Here is a 24,554-nt window from a genome sequence, read left to right as displayed (position 1 = left end):
GAAGAGAGGGAAGATGTGTCCGCAATCTTTACTGTAGTTTTGACTGGCTGCACCTAACACACCCACATACACTCAAGGAACTGATCTTCGTGTAAAAAGATCGCTCAATGCATGCAATGCCATGCACGTCATGTCCTCTCGGCATGCTAGGAGCTGTACCACCATATGGACTACAATTACTTCTTGTACAGCAGCCATGCCATATGATGCATCACGTCCCCTCGCCGCATGGAATCAATTAACTGTGCATCTGTTCCAACTACCAATTGATCTACTCCGTGGGCGACTCATGGAAGCTACAAGGTCGCCATAAAGTAATCAGCGCCCCCTTCCCAACCAAAGGGAGGAGTCGGAGGAGGATCCTGCAATTTTTCTCCGTTCAGGTTAGAAAAAAGAGGCCGGGACCTCTTTTTTAGATACCACAAAAAAACCACAGTATGAAAGATACCATGGTATCTTAAACCGCAGTATTGGTTTCATCCAAACATCCCAAAGTATGTAATACCAAAGCTTTTTTTGGAAACCACAGTATTCCAAAAAAACTGCAAAAATACTCCACATCCAAACGCACCCTTAACGGACAAGTAAATCATGTGCTAACCTACTAGCTAGAATATTTATGCTCTTGTCGTCGCAATGCACGATCAATTACCTAGCCAAATTAAAATAAAGGCATTCCTTGAAAAATAAATCAAGCATTAGACTAAACTATTCCTGCCTCACCATCATCAAACGAGCTCACAGGCATATCCAGTCCCAGTGACATACGCACGATCTGTGGGTAACAAAAGAAAAAAGAGTAACTGAACCATATCCCCCAAAACAAAAACCCTGAACAATAATGCAGCTCGCACAGTCATAGACACATCACGTGGAGGCGGCGAGTACGTGGTACCGTGATGGCACGTACGACGACCAGGGGAAGCTGCCATGGCGACGCCGTCCCCTAGCTCCCTCGCACCCACGCTACGTAGGGCAGGAACGTCGTCGTCCACGGAGACCAAGAGAGCACGTCGTCGGTCCTTCAAATCTACTGGTTCGACTTGGCGAAGCGGCCGTTGATCCTCACCCTGCCGTCGGCGCGGGCCTTGCGCGACTCGTACCGGATCTGCTTCCCGAACCTGCAACAAATCAAACCCGGCAGTCAGCACGACGAGCTAAAGAAAATCTCTGCTGTTGCCGCATGTATTGGCCTCTGATTATATCTCTCGTACATCCTGTTCTTCCTCTTCTCCTTGTAGCGCGAGATCACCTTGCCGCGGTCAGGGTAGACCACGTCGTAGCCGCCAACCTTCTTGGTCGCCTGAGCTGCTTGCGCCGGCGCCGGCGCCGCCGCAACTGGTGCCGCTGCAGGCGACGGGTGATCGTGCCCGGCGTTGGCGGCGGCGTCGGCGCAGCTGCCGCTGCGGCTCAGGCCGGGGCAGACGTCCGACACCTCCACGAACGACGACAGGCTCGGTTCGGCCGATGAGCTCGCCGAGACTTGCTCGGGAAGTTCATTGCAACTCGTCGCGATCCACGCCTCCTGGTTCTGCTGTGTGACAAGACACAATCATCAAATATTCACAGAGACGGGACTTTCAACGCCGGACCTATATGAACTGTAAATTAAAAAAATCAGAAACTCTGGGACGTCAAACATGATCAAACTTTCGATGATCTTGCAAAGTTTCAGCTACAAATAACATTCGAGCCCTCACCTAAAAAAACAATAATCACTGTTTAAAGTTTATGTGCAATTTAGAGCAGTGAATTTGTTTTTTGGTGGGGGCTCCACAAATGGTATTTGTGGCTGAAACTTTGTAAGAACATCAAATCTTTGATCCTTGAAAATTTCAGTTTTTTTTTAATTTTTTACGAATTTACTATCCATGAGGGTGTAGGCAGCTAGGCGCACCCGGGAGCTGTTACACCTCTCTCTATATTCACATGCTGGCAGCTCAACCGAATGTTCATGAAATTTTTTTACTGTTGCTGGACTGAAACATGCAATGCATGGTACTGAAACATGAACTGCTTGTCCCGCATTTTAGGCTTTGTATCGAAAGGGTTTTTTCTTTACCGTACACCGAAAGGGATTTCGGTTGGTGGACCGAAGAAATATCAAGATCCTATTAGTGGCACTATCAAATACTCCCTCCGTTCGGAATTAGTTGTCTTGAAAATGGATGTATCTAGACGAACGGAGGGAGTATATCACATTATCATAATGATGGCTCTAAGACTAGTACTACAGGAGTATACTAGGCGGTTGCAACTGAAAAGATCCTCCTTAGCTACTCCTGTCATTGTCGATCTGATGCCTTTTATGTGATGGTGTACAAGTTGACAACGTTTTCCTTCACTAGATGAAAGGTTGTGGTCGGCAACTTTGGACAGAAATGGAGATGTTACGTTGGAAGCTTGGACTAGTATTCTACTAATGCCCTGCCAAAAAAAATAGTACTCCCTATGTAAACTAATACTCCCTCCGTTTTCAAATAAGTGTCTTAAACTTAGTATAAATTTATAAAGTTGAGACACTTATTTTGAAACGGAGGGAGTATAAGAGTATTTAGATCACTAATGCCCTGGTCATATGTATTGCATACATTTTTACTGCATCATGTGCATTCGATAGTGCTCGAACGAACACAACACGTATGATAGTCAGGAAGAGAGAATTCGGCGTAAAAGTTCGATTCAAATTAAGTTCCAAACCTGAGACGGAGGTACATGCAGGATTGCTGCCGCGCAGATAGCCTCAACTCCAGGAGCCCCAAGATCACCGTGCCCAATAGCAGCGTAATCTGAAGATCCCCATGGCGGAGGCAGCTGATCAACGCCGGCCGGCTCCGGGTCCTCGACATACGCTGCCGCCTCCTCCGACTTGGCCAGCTCCGCGAGCTGCCGGAGAACCTCGCCGTCCAGCTCCCCGCAGGGCGGGCTCCGGTTCTTGCACACACACACACACACACACACACACACACACCATATGTAAAAAAAACATCAGAGAACGAGCTTTCTTTTCCTTTTTGTTTTGCCGGACGGTGAACAGTAGCTGCGTGATACTGTTTGCTGCTGCTACGGTGCCAGCAAGTCAGCAACCAACCTTGGGAGAGAACGACGAGGTGAGGAGAGGCTGGAGGCCATGGCAGGCGGTGGTCGGCACGACGACGTCGTCGAAGCTGAGCACCTGGGGCTCCTCCCAAAGAGGCCACCACGCCTCAGCCGCTTTGTCGCCGAGGAAGACACCGAGGATCGCCGCTAGGTCGCCTACCGAGGGGCACCCGGTGTAGCCCTCCACCGTGCCATGGTCGTGCAGCAGCGGCGGCGGCTCCGTCAGCTCCCCCTCCCCGTGCTGCTGCTCCTCGAAGTCGCAGTTAGAGCAGAGGAACCGGGCAGCGCCGCGGCGGACGGTGGCCGCGGCAGCGCGGCAGACGGCGCAGAGCGGGGCCCGGGCGTGGCGGCAGGAGACCGTGTTGGCGCCGTGGACGTGGCGGTCGCACGGCAGGCAGAGCCCCGCGGCGTCCGCCCGGCAGTACACCACCGCCGGCGCGCCGGCGCAGAAGTAGCACTCCCCCGTGGGCACCGCCACCGCGCCGGCAGCAGCCCCGGGTACCGCGCCGGAGCCGGACATGGCTCTCTCCGCCCCTCCTCGTTCGACCTTCTTCTTCTTGGCGCGGAAACACCGTCTTCTTGGCAAATATTAGTAGGAGGATGCGCTATGCAGCGGGCGCAGAAGAGACAAGCGAGGGGGCGGTGGCACCGTCGGTACGGGTAGGGAAGAGGTGGGAGCCCGTCGCCATGAATGATGCAGGACGAGGAGGATAAGTGCGACGAGCGGGGAATTGGACAAAATTACTGTTATGACCTCCCTGGCTAACAAAATCCCGATTTGACCTCGTTTATCAAAAAAATTCGTTTCTGACCTTTTTAGGAGACGCCAACATCCCTGGCGTCTGGGTTGCGAAGCAGACGCCACGGATACTGGCGTCTGGCCCCTGGCCCGCACTGCCCGCCTGCCCGTTGACCTGCTGGATAACCCCACTGGAGAGTGTGTGAGACCCACCCCACACACTTTCCCCAATCCACAACCCGAGCTTGAAGAACACTTGGAGCTCTCATACTCTCTCCCACCCCTCAAGTTCCCCCTCAAATCCTCTCCAAAAGGTGCATCCCTTAGGTGGATCTTTCCATCACTTTGTTGCTCTTGGTAATCTCCCCCAAATCATCCAATTATTTTTTGTTCAATCTTGTTATTTTGGTTGCATTTTATACATGTTGGTGGAACCCTAGTTCATGTTTTCTCCTTTATGTTAGTGTGAATGGCTTGGTTAACTTTGATAATATAGTGATATGCATGGTGTGTAGTAGGAATATATGCTTGTTGAGTAGAAATATTGGGGGTTATGGTTAGTTAGTGATTAGGGTTAACTTTGCTTAGTGTGTGTTAATTAGTGATACTTTTGTGGACATGACCAATAATTTAGTGTTGATATGATTTGGATATAATAAGATTTATTTGGATAAACACCAATTCTCATTTAAGTATTAAATGCATTCATGTTATTTTTAGATGGAGAGACTTGTTAATGTTCATTACATTGACAAGGAGGCATTCTTGAGTAACAATGCCGACACGGGTAAGGAACCATTGGTTTTTGATACAAGCCCTAGCTATGAGGATGTTGTTGCAAAAGTGAGACAAGTTTTGAAGTGGATGGACACCAATGTTGATGTTAAGTTAATAGGAAGGTATGATGTTGGAGTTGGAGCCAAATCTCGCTTAAAAAGTATGCCTATCACCTCGGATTTGCATTGGGATGTATATAAGGAAAAAGTATCCCAATCGGAAGACAAGTCACTTGAATTGTTTGCCACCAAGGTTGAATCTCCTCGGTTTACCTTTGATTTGAACCGGCGTGTCTCTTCCCCAATGGATGACATGAGCGAGAGGACAATGGTGCCACTTGTTGAGCATAGGGTTGTGGTTGATGCCCCCAATGTTTATCCCCCACCACATTCCCGTGTACCATCTATTAAAGCAAATGAGGTTGAGTTGTATGCCCCCAATGCTTCTAGCCAACCACCAACTAGCCAAGCAAATGAAGTTGAGGTGATTGCTAGTGACGGAGTAATTCAAGAGGATGAAGATGCTTATGATGACGACGAAGAGCAAGAGGAAGGGTTTCATGGTAATGATGTTGGTGACTTGGATGCGTACATAGCGCAAAAGGACATGGATCATGACTTGCCTTTTAGGCGTCAATATGCGTATGACTCGGATGACGAGGGTCCAGTTGAACAGTTGGACGAGGATGGATTCACAAAGGAGGAGAACCAAATCCACTTTGAGCTGACGGGCTTAAAAAAAGAACTCACTTGTTTAAAGATCTCAGCCTTGCCCATAAAGCTGTTGTTGACGGTGGAATGAGAATGACGGCGATTGAGCCAACACCATGCCCGGATCCAGGAGAACCAAGGGTGGAGAATGAGGACGAGAATGCTTATTTGAAGAAAGGAGTGAAGTTTCTGAGCTTGCCTATGCTGAAGTTTTGGTTGGATAACTATGCGATTCGAAACCATAGGCCATTTTATGTTGAGCACTCCGACATGAAGTTGCGTTACACCGTGGTGTGTGAGCAAGAAGGATGCCCATGGAAGGTTCGTGCAAGAAAGCTTAAAGAAACCGAAGAATGGGTGTTAAAAAGTTGTGTTGCCACTCATAGATGCAAACCTCCATCTAAACGACTTAGAAAGACACACCGTCAACTCACATCTGAGTATCTCGGATACAAATGGATGAAAGACATAGGCTTTGATCCCACTGTGAAAGTGAGGTTTCTCATGCGGACGGTGAAAAAACAATTTGGTTATGAAGTCAAGTATGGGAAGGCATGGAAGGCAAAGGCAAATGCTATTAGGATGTTGTATGGTGGTTACGAAGAAGCATACAACCAGCTCCCAAGGTTGTTGGCCGCCATTGCACATAGGAACCCGGGCATGTTTCATGTGGTCAAGGATCACGAGGGAGTGTTCCACCGTGCCTTCTGGAGTTATGGACAATGTGTGGAGGCGTTTCAGCATTGTCGTCCGGTCTTGTCTATAGATGGCACGTTCTTGACCGGTAGATACAAGGGCACACTAATGGTAGCAATGGCGCACTCATCAAACGACAATGTGTTGCCGTGTGCATTTGCTTTGGTGCCTTCCGAGCACCAAGACAACTGGGAGTGGTTCATGGGTCATGTTAGGCATAACGTGATTGGGGCTAGGGAGGTATGCATCATATCGGACCGGCATCATGGCATACTCAAGGCAATGGACATTGTTATTCCAGGATTTCCAAAGCTTCACCACAGATGGTGCATGAGGCATTTCGTGGCCAACTTTTACCGGGCATGTAAGAGCAAGGAGCTCAGCAAAGACCTTACCCATGTATGTGTGGCCTTCACCACCCAAGGTTTCGATGCTCGGTACAACAAACTCTTTGCAGCGGTGAACGAAGGGGGAAAAAACTTCTTAACTAGGAATTTAAGCGAGAAGCACAAGTGGGCACGCGCTCATGACGATGGTGGTTGGCGATATGGCGACATGACGAGCAATCTGGTAGAATGTTTCAACAATGTGTTGAAGGGTGCTCGTGCATTGCCGGTGACTGCAATAGTGGAGTACACCTTCTTCAAGCTTAATGAGTACTTTCAGAGGCATCTGAAGAGACTGCAAAATGGATAGGTGAAAAAAAGGATTATCCGGAAAAGGTTGATGAATGGTTGCAGTTACAAGCAAGCAAGTCTTCACGGCAACAAGTTATCATATTCGATAGAATTGAAATGATCTATCAAATTGATGAGCCAGGTGGCACAACACGAGACGGTAGACAATATGGTAGTGCTGCATTTGAGGTGAAACTGAAGACTCGGTGGTGCCAGTGCGAGAGGCCTAGTAAGTATCATTGGCCATGCTCGCATTTGATAACGGCGGCGAAGGCGAGAAACATACATGTTTGTGATGGAAAAACCGTGCGGATGCAAGAGTTCCATCTAGAAGCTACTAGGTTGACATGGGCGCCAAGATTTCGCCCTTTCTTGGACCAATCACAGTGGCCTGAGTACCATGGTCCTCATATTAGGCCAGACCCTCTTCTGAAGGTGGAGACGAAGGGTAGAAGGAGAACTAAGAGGTTCAGGGGTGATATGGATGACCTGGCTGGATACACTGGCATGAAACAATTTGGTAGCGGTCATTTCATGGAGGCTCCTGACACTATCAACTGTGGGGTGTGCGGTGAAGGGGGACACAATGAGCGGACATGCAAGAATAAGAAAACCAAAAAAAGAAAAACAAGTCGTGGAGGCGGCACCGATGGTCGTAGAGGGAGCACAAGTGCTAGAGGTGCTAGTGTTCGTAGAGGGAGTACAAGTGCTAGAGGTGGTGGTCGAGCTAGCACAAGTGCTAGAGGTGGTGGTCGAGGAAGCACAATTGCTAGTGGTGGTGGTCGAGCTAGCACAAGTGCTAGAGGTGGTGGTCGAGGAAGCACAAGTGCTAGTGGTGGTGGTCGAGCTACCACAAGTGCTAGAGGTGGTGGTCGAGCTACCACAAATGCTAGAGGTGGTGGTCGAGCAGGCACAAGTGCTAGAGGTGGTGGTGGTCGGAGAGGAAGCACAAGTGCTAGAGGTGGTGGTGGTCGTAGAAGAATGGTTGATAATGGATCGGCCTTCGGTTTTTTGCTTAATCCAGATGGTTGATCTAATAATAATGGTATATTATTTGTTCATACAATTCCTAGCATTTATTCATTTACTGTATTTACGCATTTACTCTCTTTATGTCTTGTGCTAACAATTGTTCTTTTTGTAGGTATGGCTTCATCTGGTTCCAGGACGAGGCCGGCGTGCGCAGACCAAGAGGACATGCCGAAGACGTGGATGGAGGCCAGTTTGGACAAGGAGAAGGAGAAGGATGTGCACACACCATCATGTTGGTGTGCTGATGTTTGTAAGCTGAAGGTGTCCACTGACCGCAACAAGTCATGGACAGAAGGTAGAAGGTTTTTCGTGTGTCCCAACTATGCACATGATCGTCGAAGGCCAACTAACGCATATGACATACCACCGGTATGTTAGGTGTACATACAAAAAACATCAACAAGTTGTCACTCATATGTCTAACAAAAACATGGTTTATATGTAGTCCCCTCCTCCACTTTGCAAGTACTTCACTTGGATAGATCACGAGGTATGAAAAGATGTCCAAGAGGACCAACGTCGAGATTGGTTACGGAGGCAGCGCCTATTCAAGGAGTCCTATGCACGGGGATTGGAGCGGGAGCGTCGTGAGAAGGAGGCTCGTGAGCGCAAGAAGCGTGAGGAAGAGAGGGCACGCAAAGAGAAGGAGGCTCGTCAAGAAGAGAGGGCAAGAAAACTTGCAAGGGCTCGCGATGCACGAGAGGAGGACGAGGCACGTGACAAGAAGGGAAAGTGGCCCCGTACTACTCAGTAGACAAATGGAAAGGCGCTGGCGTCGATGATGAACTGTCTAGACTTTGTTTAATGTATGAACTTGCTATTCGAGACCTTGTGTGGTCATGAACTACTTATGTCATTCGAGACTATTTGAGATTATGTGCAAACTATGTTCGTCATTCGAGACTAGTTAGTATGCTTTGTTCATATTTTTGGCATGCTTTGTTCATATTTAATAGTGTTTGCTACAAGTTGCTAAGCAAAAAACATTAACGAAAGACAGAAATGAGTCCTCCTTTTGACAGATTCCATGGCAATCAATGAATTCATAGACATCACAGGAAACAACAATTCACATAAATCACATCATTGAGTAGTACTTTTAAACGACAAATTCGTGTCAAACATTCATAGCAACTTCACGAATCCGGTGCAACTTAATTCGAACGGCAACAAGTTCATGGAAAGAAACGACAATAAGTTCATGGAAAGAGACTACACCAAGTTCATTGAAACAAACTAGAACAAGCTCATTGAAACAAACTACAACAAGCTCACTTCTTCCTTCCTCTCTTCACGATATCTGCAAGTGTATGCTCCTCCTCTTCGCTAGCCTCATGCTCCTCCTCTTCGCTAGCCTCCTCTGCCTCCGCATCATTGTTGGACTTATATCTTTGCATTCCCGTAGTCATAAATTGATGAGGATACTCCGGACTATGGAATTGAGTGTTCCATATCTTCTTTCTACCTTTCTGGCCCGGTGTCTTAACTATTGCTTTGCCTTTTTTAGAGCGGGCATTGCCTTGTGTCGGTTGTGTAACCTGTGATGGTTGTGGAGCATCAACATCATACTCATGATCCTCTTGATGTGTTGCATCATACTCATGCTCATCATGATGTGTTGGCTCCTCTTGATGTGCTGGCTCCTCTTCATTGACCTCCTCCTCTATGTCCTCTTCGTTCTGGACATAATGCCATTTATTAGCTCTGGCGGCGCGGCTACCAGGTGCATACACATCACTGGACTGAGCACCATGGCAAGAAAGCATAGCTGTCATCTTATGGAACCGCTTCTTGAACTTCTGCGACAACACAAAATATGCTATGATATGAGATGCAAATAACTAATCCGCGAAAAGAAACTTTTATAATATATTGCGACTAACCTCCATCGTGCTCCTAAGAGTCCTCTCAGATAATGCACCACCAGGTGGATGACTCAGTGCAGCATTGGCATCGTTGACGCACAGAAGCAACTCTCTGCCCTGCAATTCATGAACACACCAAACTTATGTATTTGAAAGAAGACAACATGATGCAAGTATGTTAGAATCGGTCAAACAGACTACCATTTCGTCATGCATCGGTGCATAGTCAACGTGAGCCCCTCTGGTGTCTCTCACAGCCGTGTTGAAGGTTTGATAACCTTGTGCAGTCTCCGGGTCTTCAGACACCAACTCCGACCACTCCTCATGAGTCCAACCAGGCTTCAGCTTCAACCGGTAACGATCCGCATACCACACTTGATACTTCTGATATGCTGACTGATTGTGAGGTCTATTCTCTGATTGCACTAACGTGTCTCTTTGATTCCAAATTTCTATCCACGCACGGTGTTTGTTTGCCCAATCCGATATATCCTGATTGTTCCTTCGATCGAACCTAAAAATGATGCACGGGACAAAGCATTAGCAAACATTGACTTATTCAATGATCTACTACATACTCAAGGCATGCTTGCTTACCGATGCAGAGATAGCATTTCCTCCTTGCTCTCCTCAATTGGAATACCTTGTCTTCTTCCAAATTGTCTTGCCACACGGTCTACAAAGTGCCACTCGACTGCGAAGAAGCATATCATTGGACACCTCGCCCGCCAAAGATGGCTATCACGCGTGCACATCTCATTAAGATCAAAATTACGATCTTCCACATAAGGCAACCAATATACCTGCAAAACAAAAAGATACATTATTAGCTACATAAGTTTCATTATTGACTAAATTTTATCTCATCAAACTTCTCAAAACCTGCTCAGCAGTCAAGGTGTCCAGCTCGTTCATATAGCACTTGTATCGCACATGCGAGCTTCCTGTGTAGACTGTCACTTGTTCCCAATAGTAAGCAAGCGTAGGGCGCCGATATGGAGCATCATCATGCAACCCGTCATGATTACCCCGTGGGTTTGCCATGAGGGGGTTCTTGAAATCGGGCCGTCCAACCGGGATCCGCTCCCACATCCACACGGATAAGCTCCAAACAAACCCAGACAATGAGGATGTATCTCCCTTCCTCCGACACGCCAAGTCAAGCTGCAATCAAACAAACATGTTAGATATGGAGGCGCATGACAAATGCAAGATAAATGGTTGCAAATATCTCTTACCTGACGATACAAATATGCTAGTGCGGCCGAATCCCAGCTATACTGGGTATCCTAGTTATTGAGTAGCTCTAAGAACATCCAGAGGGCTGAGTTCCCGGTTGCATCTGAGAAGACTACCTTGGTTAGTACATACCAAAGATAGGCCCGCGCGTACTGTTGCACAACCACGCCATTGGCACCCTGAGGGCAAGGATTGGTGTCTCCTCTGGCTAGTTTTAGCCAAGAATGCCTCACTCTCGCGGTATCGGCCTTGCCTTCTTAAGGGTCGTCGGGCTGAACACCAATTAAAATGCATGTCCGTTCTCGCCAATTAACGACGCTGACACGACCGGTAACAGCTTGTCCGTCGATAGGAAGGCCGCTTATCATAGCCATGTCCTCTAGGGTCATCGTCAGCTCCCCACATGGAAGGTGGAACGAGTGAGTCTCCGGCCTCCAACGATCCACAAGTGCGGTCAACGCCGCGTGGTTCACCGGCGGAGCGTGTCGCTTAAACTGCAACACGAATGGGAGAAGACCCAATCTCCGAATATAAGGCTCGTACCGCGGGTCATAAGTAAAGCCATCAGCGGAATGACCCCTCATGCGCATAGCAACTACATGCTGCAAATAAAGTGATGTTTTGATCAATACAAGAACACAAATGAGAAATAAAGAAATTTGACAAGTCTTGCTTCTTACATTTCCATTCTCAATGGCACGAGCACGATGCTCCTTATCCCACTCATCGATTAATTCGGCATACCAAGGTCCATCATCATCCGCCATCCTACAAAACAAATCACAAACATCTATGAATACATGAACAATATAAAACAATACAATTTTCTTCTCCAAGTTATGCCATATGAACAAACCATTCTTCTCAAACATAACCACATCATTTTCTTCTTCTTCATATGCACACATAATTCTTCTCAAACATACCAACATCATCTCAATCAAATAAATTTGTCAAATAATATGGTGTCACATATGCAAATACATATCATCTAGAGTACCAAATTTCACCATATTTTTTGCAAATATAGTATGCCAACAATAGGATTATCTACACATACACACATCATCTATCAAACCAAATTATCAAACAAGTCTATTTTACATACAAAAATCATGTATTCATCATCCCTCTTAGTTCAAAAAGAAAACCTATGGACAACATATACACAAAACGGAATTGATTTTGCCTACATGTTTAACTACACATCATCTACTGCCTACCAAATCATCTATCAACTACAAACAATTTCCTAAAACAAAGAAACCATCTACTCATCTAACATCACCTAGTGTTGAATAATGCATCCAACAAGAGAGGGGAAAACCAAAACAAATTGGAGGGAATAGGAGAGAATACCTCAAGGATGCTTCGGGGGTCAGATCCACAAATTTGGGTGGAGGATGGAGTAGATCAAGGGGGGGTTTGGTGTGAGGGAGAAGAGGGGCGAGAGAGAGAAAGCTCTCTGTTCTTCGGCCGCCAGGGAGAGAGGTTGGGGATGAGTGGGCTGGGCCCGTAGGGTTATCCACTTACCAGGGCTAGACGCCAGGGTCCCTGGCGTCTGGCCCCTTTGCCACGTCAGCAGGTCAACGGGCAGGCGGGCAGTGCGGGCCAGGGGCCAGACGCCAGGGCCCCTGGCGTCTGCTTCGCAACCCAGACGCCAGGGATGTTGGCGTCACCCAAAAAGGTCAGAAACGAATTTTTTTTTAAAACGAGGTCAAATCGGGATTTTGTTAGCCTTTTAGGTCATAACATTGATTTTGTCCAGGGGAATTGATGGGCTCGAAAGCGAGACGAGGGAGGCGGAGGACAAAGTTCCTACTTGCTCCGAAGACTCTCGGGTGATTCCCTCGCCATGTGGGTGAGCGAGTCGACAGTCCACTCTGGAGAGGACGCTTGGCTCGACTCTTCACATGCACACTGGCTGCCTCGTCGCCGGGCGCCAAGGCTGTGGATCATTGCCCGCCAAAATTACAAGGCCAGCAGACCGCATACGTCGCCACGGAGGAGGCAGGGGAAACAGTGGCACTGTGGGAGGACACTGTAACTGTCACTCCCGCCGGATGTGCACGCACGAGGCAACCGTATTTTTACGCCGTGTAATCACACGCACCACACACGTGAAGCAAGCACATCTCCTAATCATCACCGGTCACTGCTCGACCGTGAGTCGTAACCATCGTCCCACTTCGCATTTGGAAAAACGAAGGCGGAGAGATGCGGACAGCGGCGCAAACAGCTTCACTTTGGACGCCGGTTGCACCGGCACGTCCAAGTGCCGGAAGAGGACACGCCACCAGGCACCTCCTCCTTGTCCGAGCTTGCCTGCCTCGTTTCTGATCATGGTCCGAATCGGGGACGCACTACAGGAAAATCACGTTTTGTCGTGTGAAATAGTCGATTATACGGCAAATAAGAAGGACTTGGCTTATGGCAGTCTATAAGCCGAGTGGTGCCGAAAAGCCCTTAGCTTACATGAGGTACACGGCATCTACATAAAAAAGCACTCGGCTTATAGAGCAAACACGGCAAAGATAGCTGCCACGTGTCGTCACGGAGCAGCCTGTAAGCTGTGTGCCCTGCGACAGCACTCGGCTTATATGGCCTATAAGCCGTGTGTCCTGCGACAACACTCGGCTTATATTAAGTACATTTTCATATCTTTAGCGAATATAATTCAAATTTGAATTACAAGTGCATGAAAAAGTTGACAAGGTTAGGTTAAAAAATCATACTTGTGTTCTTGAGTCTATGTTTAGGCCATATGCAAGAAAAATAAATGAACTTCAAACATGAGGGTGCCAAGACTTGACCCCGAACATGTAGTTTTTCTTTTTATAAAATTTGAAAAATGCAAAGGAACTCTGAAAAGCATGAAATTTGGCATGCTGCCCTTACATGACACCTAAATACCGTGGTGAAAATTTGAGAAAGTTTCGTAAAAGGTGTGATGTATATAGCTTGGAAACTAGACCATCTCCAAAGAAGAAACGTGTTTTTGAGATGGAGCGAGTGAGGTGTGAAGGCGGCGCAACTGTTCCTTCAACCGTTGGTCTTGAAATTTTTTCTACACTTAATATACACCATTACTTGATCCATGTAAAAAATTGGAATCTTTCGGGCTTCGTTTGATATATTTAAGCCATTAAATGCATTTCTATATCTTTAACGGATATAATTCAAATTTGAACTACAAGCGTGTGAAAAGGTTGACAAAGTTGGGTTAAAAAAATCATATTTGTGTTCTTGAGTCTATGTCTAGGCCATATACAATAAAAAGAAAGGAACTCGAAACATGAGGGTGCCAAGACTCGATCTCAAACATCTAGTTTTCCGGTTTATAAATTCCAAAAAATGCTAATGAACTCCGAAAAGCATGAAAATTGGTATGGTCCCTCATATGACACCTAAATATTGTGGTAAAATTTGAGAACGTTTCGTAAAAGTTGTGATGTACATCGCTTGGAAACTAGACCATCTCCGAGGAAGAAACATGTTTTTGAGATGGAACGATCGAGGTGTGAAGGCGACGCGGCCGTTCCTTCATCCGTTGGCCTTGATTTTTTTTTCTACACTCAATATACACCATTACGTGATCCATGTGAAAATTTGGAATCTTTCGGGCTCCGTTTGCTATATTTAAGCCATTAAGTGCATTTCTATATCTTTAACAGATATAAATTCAATTTTGAACTACAAGTGCGTGAAGAAGTTGACAAAGTTGGGTAAAAAAAATCATATTTGTGTTCTTGAGTCTATGTATAGGACATATGCAATAAAAAGAAAGGAACTCCAAACATGAGAGTGCCAAGACTCGATCCCGAACATGTAGTTTTTCGGTTTATAAATCCCAAAAAATGCAAACAAACTTTGAAAAACATGAAAATTGGCATGGTGCCTTCATATGAACCTAAATGATGTGTTATAAATTTGAGAACATTTCGTAAAAGTTGTGATGTACATCGCTTGAAAACTAGACCGTCTCCGAGGAAGAAACATGTTTTCAAGAGGGAACGAGCAAGGTATGAAGGCAAAGCGACCGTTGCTACATCCGTTGGTCTTGGAAATTTTTATACACTGAATATACACCATTACTTGATCCATGTAAAATTTTGGTATCTTTCGGGTTCCGTTTGCTATATTTAAGTCATTAAGTGCATTTCTAGACATTTAACGGATATAATTCAAATTTGAACTAAAAGTGCGTGAAAAAGTTGGCAAAATTTGATTGAAAATTCATATTTGCGTTCTTGAGTCTATGTTTAGACCATATACAAGAAAATAAAAGGACTCTAGGCATCATATAAAGACACGCTACCAAGTTCTTGCCACTAGTAGTATGTATATCGCTAGCTAATCGATCCACTCGATTGATTCCTATGTGTAACAGCAGTACGTATGTGTGGGCGTTTGTAACCGGGGTGTATACATATACATTTAAATACTCGAATACCTGGGTGTGTACACATACATTTGAATACCTGCAAACCACAATACCTCAGATTTGGCACTCGGCTTATAAGGTGTGTGTAATAGGTGCCAGGCACCCGGCTTATAGGCATTACAAGTGGCGGCCTGCCAAATATAAGCCGAGAAGGAGGCACTTGGCTTATATATAATATATATAAATCGAGTGTTGCGGGCGGCACTCGGCTTACACCGATGCTGACACATGGCTGTTAGCACATGGCTACCGTCATGTTACTTTATTAAACCGTATGCCTCGCTCAAACACTCGGTTTATATATAAATTGAGTTTTTTTAGCACGGCACCCGGCTTATACCTGGTAAGCCGGCCCCCTGTACGCCGTGTCCTATAAACCAGGAGTTTTACTTGGCTTATATATAAGCCGAGTGCAAATCGGCATAAGCCGAGTGTATTAGGCACACGGCTTACAATTTTTTTCCTGTAGTGACGCGTGGTGTTGTTGTCGTTCAGATCACGTGCCGCTGGTGTTCAAAAACCATGTGGTTTCAAATATTATTACTATTTCTGAACCGGGCATAGCCCCTTTCTATTAATTGAATAACAGAAATACAAACCATCAAGACTTTAAAGGAGACGGGAAAGGGGAGAGCGAGTTTAAAGAAGACGGGGAAGGGGAGAGCGAGTTCAAAACATCGCCGAAAACCCACCATGGATGCTTATTATCAAAACATATGCTATGGGGCAAAAACCCGATTACACCCAGGCACCCAACTAGCAAAGCTACGTGGTTTAGAAAAATATATGGAAGGGGGAGCGCTCTTTTTCGAAAAGAAAACAAATGTGATGCTGGTGTTCTGTTGTGCTATCTGCAGCAACACATTGTCAAACACTTGTCTCTCGAAATAGGCTTTTGCCCCGCTTTATAAATAAGGCTGGTCATAGTGGGAGTAACATAGGTAGTAACATAGATGCCACATAAGCAAAATTGGTGATGTGGCAAGTAGTTAATGAGGAGAGAGGCAAATAGAGTAACATAATATGTTACCATCACATAGCGGTTTTCAATGCATAATGAGTCTACAAAGTAATAAATGAAGGCAACTATGTTACCACACCTATGACACTACCCATATGAAGGTAGTAACATAGACTAGTAACATATGTATGTTACTAGTCTAAGTTACTCTCCACTATGACCAGCCTAAAGCATCATCCATACAACCAAATCTCAGGTGCCATAGCAAATAAAGATGGTTGATGGTAGTTGGCAATGGAACATACGCCCTCTTCTCTGAGGATCAGTGACTCGATGGCGAAGCCATTCCCAAGGTAGAGCTGTTGCTCAAGATGCGTTGTTTCAAGATCTTGGAAGTTGAACCGACGTTCTTGGGTGTCATCAAGTGTGAAGTTCTTAATCTGGCTTTCTTGCCAAGAGCGGTGTTGGACTGCTGAGAGCCTTGCTACAAGAGGCCTGCAAGGCCGCCGGAAGTGTGCGCCTATTTTGCGACCAATCGGAGGAGACCATGCATGACCCACCTCCTCACCGGTCGCTTTCTCGCATGTCATGTGGCTTGGCACGAGTTCATATCTTGGATTTGATCCACCATTGCACCTCTGGTTGCTAGTGAGGACTTGGTAGATTGGTGTTAGCGGACCACCTGGCTCACCCCGGCCACGATGCACAAGGGGGCACCTCCTAGGCGATCATACTAGCACCTTTGTTGGATTCGAAAGCATAGCAATGTTGTATTCTTCAAGAACGTGCGACCTAGCATCGATGTTCTGATCGACACAATCAAGTTTGAGGCTCTACTGCGGGCGAGGGAAGGGGCGATGGGTCTTGCCTAGATCCTCCCAGCGGTTTCCATTGCGAAGCTCTGCAACGTGGTACTTGGTGTGTTTGCCGGTCTAGGTTTGTGATGTACTACCTCTGTTTTTATTTACTCTGCATATAAAGTTTGTCTGAAGTCAAATTTTATAATTTTTTATCAAGTTTATGGAAACATACATTAATATATGCACCACCGAATTAATACCAATAGACTCATCATTGAATATATTTTCACATCATATTGATTTGTTATTCTAAATGCTCATATCGACTTCTCCAAAGCTAATATGTGGTGTAAATAAAAACAAGGGGAGTACTACCCTTTATCTTATGTATCAATGCATCGAAACGCAAACCTTTATGTTTTCTCTGTTTTCTCATAAAAGTAGAAAAAGGGATAATAAGAAGAACAACACGATGATCACAAGTTTTTTCCATACGATCCAAAAAATGGATTGGTTTCCACTATCATAGAGGTAACGGAACAAAAAATGAAACAAAATAATAATCCTTGTGCAACAACAACACAAACGACGTGTATCGCTAACAACAAAAGAGTAAAAGTCTAGTGCTAAAAGGCGAGCTGAAGCAATATTACACAGAAATTTGCAAGGGCACGTAATTGCGGGGGCACACACCTGCCAAGCCCAGCCATCCGCTCGATTTGTCTCGCGATTCGTGAAGTAGTTGAATCTCCCACGAGGACGCAGTAAAAAAAATCCCTCAAAAAACTTTAAGTTTCAATGATGAAACTTACGGTTTTTCATCTAAAAATGCAAAGTTTCAACAAGTTTCAGAGATATAATTTTAAGCAATTTTTTCTGTCGGTCATAGACACAAAATAATTGATTTTTATCGGTCGCTCGTACTAAGTTTCAACATTTTAAACTTCACATTTTAAAAAAAATCATCAAAATATATTTTAAATGGATCTTATTTCAAATCGGAGCCAAAACAAAAAGCTAGCACCAGGGACCTGAGTGTCACCCGCACTTACTCGTGCCGCAAATCCTCTTCTCAATATTACATAGGGAAAGACCACATCCCCAATCAGCCAAAAACACACACTACCACATGTTTGCAAGAAGCCCATGATGAGAAGGTGAACCGGTTCAAGACCAATAGACGACCTGTGTGAGTGGCAACCATGATGAGGAGCGCGCGCCCTAGCCCCGTGGTACGGGCGCTCGTCCACGCGACACGCGCTCGTGGTCTTGGTTGATCACACACGCTGCGGACAGACGACGTTGGCAGTCGGTGAGTGTTGTGTAGGTTAGCAAAGATCCTCCGTCAGATTCCCCGTAGCGGTAGCACCAATCATCCAAGGGAGGGAGGTGGTCACGGTGGTTTTGCTCCTCTGGTCTGGCTTCGCCCACTTTTAGAGAGCATCTACAGCCGGGCCTTAAAAACCCACCTTATATGTTCGGATGATTTTCTGATCAGACGGTACCCTTTATCGGACCTCAAACGTCCGGACTGACCGGCACCCCTCATATCCAGCTTAAATATGGGGCAGATATTGGAGCGTCCGGGCACACCTGCCACATATGCAGTGGTGACTTCAGAAATTTGCAACCGGGTATTCATGTGTATTCATTTTGCCAAAACCATTGTTGTTTTTTGAAAATTGTCACTCTTTTGCCAAAATCAACACTGTTTTATAAAAATTATGGGTATTCACATGAAGACCCAAGAATACCCCTAATGCCGCCCCTGCACATAGGGCTGACAAAGATGTCCCACGCGGACTCGCTCGGAAACCCGACGGTCCGACGGACGCCTTCTCCGTCGCCACGGTGTGAATGCCGCGTGGCGCCGCTCCGGCACGCCGCCCGAGAGCAAATCCACCTATTTAACATGACCAGAGTCTCGCAACACAAGTCCATCTACCTCCCCGCTCTCCCCGCCGCTAGTCCGAGCCCATCCACAATTCTCTCTCCCTCTCAGGCGCTCTGCCCACGCTTTGGCGGTCCACCATGGTCCGGACGAACATCACCTACTACGCAAATGCTCACACCGAAGCGCCGCACTGACATCCAGCAAGAGATTTGGGCGAGACAAGCAGCGCGCGCAGCCCGCATCGTTGTCGGGCTGCCTCCGGACTCGTCGGAGCCGGAAAAGGAGGAGGAGCAGCCAGGGGAAGAGGAGGAGGAGTTGGCTCCGATGGAGATGGAGGAGGCGGAACAGCCGGAGCAGCAGCTGCCGGCCTTCAACATGGAGCAGGCAGACGCGGAGTTCGCCGTCGCCCAGTCCGACGAGATGGCGGAGCAGCAGGCCATCCAGGATGAGGCCTATGTGGAGGCCAACCGGGCGTTCCTCCGGCAGAAGCAGGCGGTGTCCGACATGCTTCTCGTCGAACTCGACGCGGAGATAAAGGCGGAGGAGGCCGAAGCGGAGCAGCCGGAGGCGCGGGAGGAGTTAGAGCTGCAGCTGCCACCAATGCTGCCGGAGCCGAGCACGGAGATCGTTGACAGCTCCGACGATGAGTAGCTAGGTGATCGACATAGTACATAGACTTATTTCGTTTGCATGTCTTTGTATGAATTTAAGAATCTAGTATGAGATGTCCGTATGCAACAAATAAAATTTGAGGCATGCTCGATCACTTCGTGTGGACGCGCCCGAGCGTGTGTGCGGGCGTTTAAGGGGCCATTTTGACATTTCCGATTGTAGATGCTCCTAATGCACACGTGACGGTCGTCCCTGTGACATGACATCCCACGCTTGACAAAGACCGGGTTGTGGCAAATCCTCCGAAAAGTCACCGGCCACCATGCGTCCATTGTTGGTAATTTTAAATCTGCGGTACATAACAATCTTTTAGTGTGTTTATTCACACATTTTAATCTAACATGCGACTCATGCCGGCGACCTATTTCAACCTTCCTTGGCTTGTTCCCTCACAGCTCGGCGGTGGGCCGGTGGCACGGCCTCCCTTTTTCGATGCGCAGCCACGATGCGAAGCGTGAAGCGGACGCCATGGCTGACTGCTCCTCTGGTGTTAAAGCCCCTAGATGTTGTTGTGGTGTGCACAACAACCAAGGATGAGACCCCGCAAAAAAGAAAAAAAGGTCACGATGAGAGGATGGTGTGGCAGAAACTGGAACGGCGTTACAACGTCTTCTCTTCTGAGACTAGCCACAGTGGGAGTAACTTCAGCGATAACATCGAGTCCAACTCAGCAAATTTGCTTATGTGACAGTGAGTTAATGAGGAAAGAGATAGTTATAGTAACTTAGCTAGTTACTAGTATAACATCACATGTCCCAATGAAATATGAGTCTGTAACCTAATAAATGAAGCTTTCCATGTTACCACACTTATATTACTACCCACTATGAAGGTAGTAACATAGTCTAGGGACATGTGTATGTTACTAGTGTATGTTACTACCCATTGTGGCTAGTCTGATGAATTTCTGCTTCGGCGCGAACACATATGCTTGTTCTGTACGAACATGCCGATAAAAAATTGGAAGGAGACATTGACAGTTGTCATTGATATTGTATTTTATCTGGGTGAAAATCAATGATTTAGTCTTATGACTAGATCAGACAGAGCTGATATTCGCACAAATTCTTGTTGAAAGTGTTGGCTTGAAGTTCAATTTCAAAGGCGACAATTCTAAGTTTGACTTACTGTCAGAGCGTGCGAGCGTGATTTCTTCATGAAGTTGTTGCCTTGGATTCTTCCGCACGTAGTTAGGTCACGCATTACTTTCTTTTTCTGACATCAAGGTCGCATATCACTTGACTGATGGATTATGGTCCATGGTCACAGAGGTTGTGGTGGGATATCGGAGACGTTATCGTGTGACAGGTTCAATTTTCTTCTTCCTTGTTAGAAGGGATAGAGAGGGTTTGATGAAATAGTTGTTGTATTGCTTGAGCCTTGTGGGCATATATATATATGAGTACATGATCTATTTGGAGTATAAGACAAGTCAGGACAATTCTAGTTTATTTTATGTTTCCTAATGAATTAATATACCCAACATCCCCCGCAATCACTACCGCTAGCGACGCAGACGGTGAGACTGGAGAAGAATCCGAAGGCAAACCGGCGAACACCCCCACAGTCGTAACGATCGATGCATCGCGTTGGTCGTGGCTGGAGTGGAAACCAATTACAAGGTTGCTCAAGCAAGGCGGTAGCCCTTTGTGCCGTTTGTCGATGTAGACGATAGTGTAAGGTGGTGTAGCCGTGGTCGAGGTAGCCGTGGGAAGAACGTCGTGGTCGATGTCGAGTCGGGGTAGCCAGTGTCAAGGAAGTCGCCGAGGAGCCGCGGGCGCAAGGAGGCGCCGATTTAGTCATGGGTGCAGTGATGTCGAAGTAGTGGTGCGCCAGGAAAAAGATATTGTTAACGACGCGTCGCGCCGGGTTTGCCAAGCCTGGGGACACATCATGGACGAAAGCACGCATCGGTGTTGTCAGCATCGGGCATGCGTAGACAGATGAAGACGAAGTTGACGAAGCGCCGCACCAGGCTTGCTAGGCCCGGGGACACGTCGTGGACGAAGCCACGGATCAGTGTTGCCAGCACCGGGCATGCGTGGACTGAGACCTGCACGAGTTGTACGCCATGTTGGAGAAGTCGGAGAGGTCAGCAGAGAAAGACTTGACGACGGTTGTGACGCCAATCGGCATGGGGCCGATGTCACCAACGGTGGTCGAGGAAGATGACGGCGATGCTGGCGATGGACTGGTGCTAGATAAAGACGAAGGAGGTGGACGGTCGGCGGCTACGGGGGTAGCGGTGGCAGACGAAGAAGAGTGGTGGCGGCCGAAGAAGAGCGGCGGCGGCTAGATTAGGAGCACGGCAGCGATGCTCAAAGTAGGCGAGGAACCCGACAACATGACGAAGACCGACGGGGACGGTGGCATTCTCGCGCCAAGGGAGGCGGCGCTGCACATACCACGTAGTAGTCAACGCGTAGGGACGCGGAGTGAACCGCATGCCGTGGCGCTACGACCCGAAGGGGCGGCGCAGCGAAGGAGCCCGGGTCGGTGCAGCCGCGAGGACAGCAGCGGGGCCGTGGTGGGGAGCTCGTATCGCGGAACTATCGCCCGAAGGGGCGACGTGGCGATGACGCGCTAGTCGGTGCAACCACGGGGAGAACAACGGGGCGGCGACGCTGCGGCCCGACGGGGCGACACAACGGCAGCCCAATGCTCGATCGGTGGAGGGGCGCGTTGTACTCATGGACGATCTTCACGGGACCTGCGGAGGCGCGCGCAATCGACGGACCAGGTTGGTCGCGGGGCGTAAATGAGGCGGATCGCGGAGGGGAGTGGGTGATCAAGCCGATCGCGCGCGAGGTCGGGGACGCCGCTCGGTGGAGGCAAGGTGGCAGCGGAGTCCGAGATGAAGCCGGCGATGACGGACGACATAAGATGTTGTGTGGACGAGCGCGTCAGCACCAGCACCCGGGCTGCCAAAGTAGCGCCGGCGCCCGGGTAGCGAGGCCTGAGCGACCAACGTAGCAGCGGCGCCCGAGATGAGGCATCCGACGAGCCTGAAGCAGCTGGCACGACGCAAGAGGGGATGAGGCCGGCGAGGTAGACCGCTGGGCCGCCGTGCAGACGCGGTGGAGGCGGGTGGCATGGATCAATGGGCGGGCCAGCACGCGTACGACGACTATGATGGACCGCCGCATGGCGCGAGGTCGCCGGGTCGGGCCGATGCAGGTGTCCCGCCTGAAGAGGGCGGTGACGGACTGCATAGATCGACGAGCGGGCCGGCGAGTGGACGACGGCCGTGAGGGACCGCCTGTCGCGCGAGGCCGCCGTATCGGTGAAGAAGCCTATCGATCGTGTCGGTGTTGGAGTAGAGGCGCAGTGGGGACGATGGCGGCGGTGGGCAACACAAATCGATCAAGCATAGATCAAAAAACTAAAAAAACGACAATCAAGATGACTAGCGGGAAAGAGAGAAATCCGGAGCAAGGGCTCGGGAAAAAGACTCTCTAGGGCAGCCGGTCAACACGACCGGCGGGCGAACCCTAGGTACGGGCGACGCGGCCGTCGCCGGCGGTCATGGAAGCTGACCGCCACGGGGACGGCGCGCAGGGTGGAAGCGACAGGCGGCGAATAGGGTTTGGATCGGTTAGGCTGTGATACCATGTTAGAAGGGATAGAGAGGGCTTGGTGAAATAGTTGTTCTATTGCTTGAGTATCGTAGGCATATATATATATGTACATGATTTAATTGAAGTACAAGACAAGTCAAAATAAATCCTGGTACATTTTATGTTTTCTAATGAATCAATATACTAAACATTCCTTTTAAAGCTGGTTTAATTTGTACACGAGTGCATCAAATCAGTTCAAAGGCTGGAGGCCATCCTCCTTTTCAGATAAGAAAAACACTCGTCGTCTTCTGCCCTGATCGAAGGTTGGGTGGTTAACATGTGAGACCAACTTGACAATTGGTTACTATCATCCCATTTGACTTGACAATTGGAAAAACAACGCTGGCAAGATGTAAAAGCTCCATTTCAAATTTCCGATTGGACGAACAGTCTCCTTTGGTGGTGGTCTCGCCGGCATGTACGTCTACAATACGACAAAAGGACACGCCGTGGATAAGACCTGCTCCCGCCTCTCTTTCTCGGGCGTGGACCAAATCGGGGGAGGATGTGATGTTGTTGTCGTCCATTCAAGATTTGCCAGGAATTCAAGGTCAAAAATCCACAGACTTGGTGCTGATGTTGCATGTGTTCTGGAATACTATTACTTGAGTACACAGTTTCAACCTTTGATATGAACCGAGATAAGTAGATAACTCACTTTGCCCTCAACAAAAACAGAAGGAAAAAATATGATACTTTTACTACCTAGCAAAAATCACTACCAGTACTACAAAGCGAGTGGACGCCACTAAATGGACATGCACAAGAAAAAAAAAAAGAGGAGAGAACAACGAGTTGTTTATGAAATACTCCACTCGTTCTAATTTACTCTTCGTATTAGTTTTGTTTTAAGTCAAACATATCAAGTCTATAAAAAACATTAACATCTACAATACCAAATGAATACGATTAGATTCATAATATATTTTCACATCATACATATTTGTTATTGTAAACGTTTATATTATTTTTTACCTAAATTTATAAGTTTAATTTACGATAAAACAAATGTGCGGAATAAATTAAAACAGAGGAAGTATAATGGACATAAGAAGAAACAAAGCTGCAACTTGATAGGCCAAAGATGGACCATATTATCAGCATCCCAAGCGACCCCCTACTTAAAACCAAGCAAACCCATGACCAATGGTGAAAACCGGTTTTATGCACCCATGCTGAAGATGGTGATGGATTCTCTTGGAGTGAAGAAAGTCATTTTCAGGCTCGAAACAACCTGTTAGTTGGTGATATACTACACGATCTTTGTATTTATGTGCCATAGGATCCATAATACTTCTATCGCAACCTTCCCCGGCTTCTCCCTTCGCC

General features: G+C 47.3%; 1 protein-coding gene across 2 annotated transcripts; it reads right to left on the bottom strand.

The window, feature by feature from the left end:
* Positions 1-625: 625 nt before the first annotated feature.
* LOC119362540 (zinc finger protein CONSTANS-LIKE 13-like) lies at positions 626-3,806 on the bottom strand. 2 transcript variants are annotated; one of them, XM_037627780.1, is made up of 4 exons: positions 3,092-3,806; positions 2,701-2,934; positions 1,215-1,534; positions 626-1,121 (listed from the first exon to the last, which is right to left on the bottom strand). In XM_037627780.1, the coding sequence occupies exons 1-4, from the start codon at positions 3,617-3,619 to the stop codon at positions 1,031-1,033; spliced, it is 1,173 nt and encodes a 390-aa protein (XP_037483677.1). In that variant the 5' UTR covers positions 3,620-3,806; the 3' UTR covers positions 626-1,030. The 2 variants fall into 2 exon arrangements, with proteins under 2 accessions (XP_037483677.1, XP_037483678.1); XM_037627781.1 differs by having other exon boundaries at positions 1,215-1,531; positions 3,092-3,802.
* Positions 3,807-24,554: the final 20,748 nt, after the last annotated feature.

This window comes from Triticum dicoccoides, chromosome 2B, assembly GCF_002162155.2.
Source record: "Triticum dicoccoides isolate Atlit2015 ecotype Zavitan chromosome 2B, WEW_v2.0, whole genome shotgun sequence".
In the NCBI taxonomy this organism is placed as follows: domain Eukaryota; kingdom Viridiplantae; phylum Streptophyta; class Magnoliopsida; order Poales; family Poaceae; genus Triticum; species Triticum dicoccoides.
Note: the sequence above shows the minus strand (reverse complement) of the source record. Positions and strands in the feature narration are given on the sequence as shown.

What these genes read in the sequence shown, in the direction of transcription:
- LOC119362540 (XM_037627780.1), bottom strand. Translation starts at nt 3,619, where the DNA reads ATGTCCGGCTCCGGCGCGGTACCCGGGGCTGCTGCCGGCGCGGTGGCG. An exon ending in CCTCGTCGTTCTCTCCCAAG is followed by an intron (nt 2,935 to 3,091) that starts GTTGGTTGCTGA and finishes TGTGTGTGCAAG; the next exon opens with AACCGGAGCCCGCCCTGCGG. An exon ending in GAGAAGAGGAAGAACAGGAT is followed by an intron (nt 1,122 to 1,214) that starts GTACGAGAGATA and finishes GATTTGTTGCAG; the next exon opens with GTTCGGGAAGCAGATCCGGT.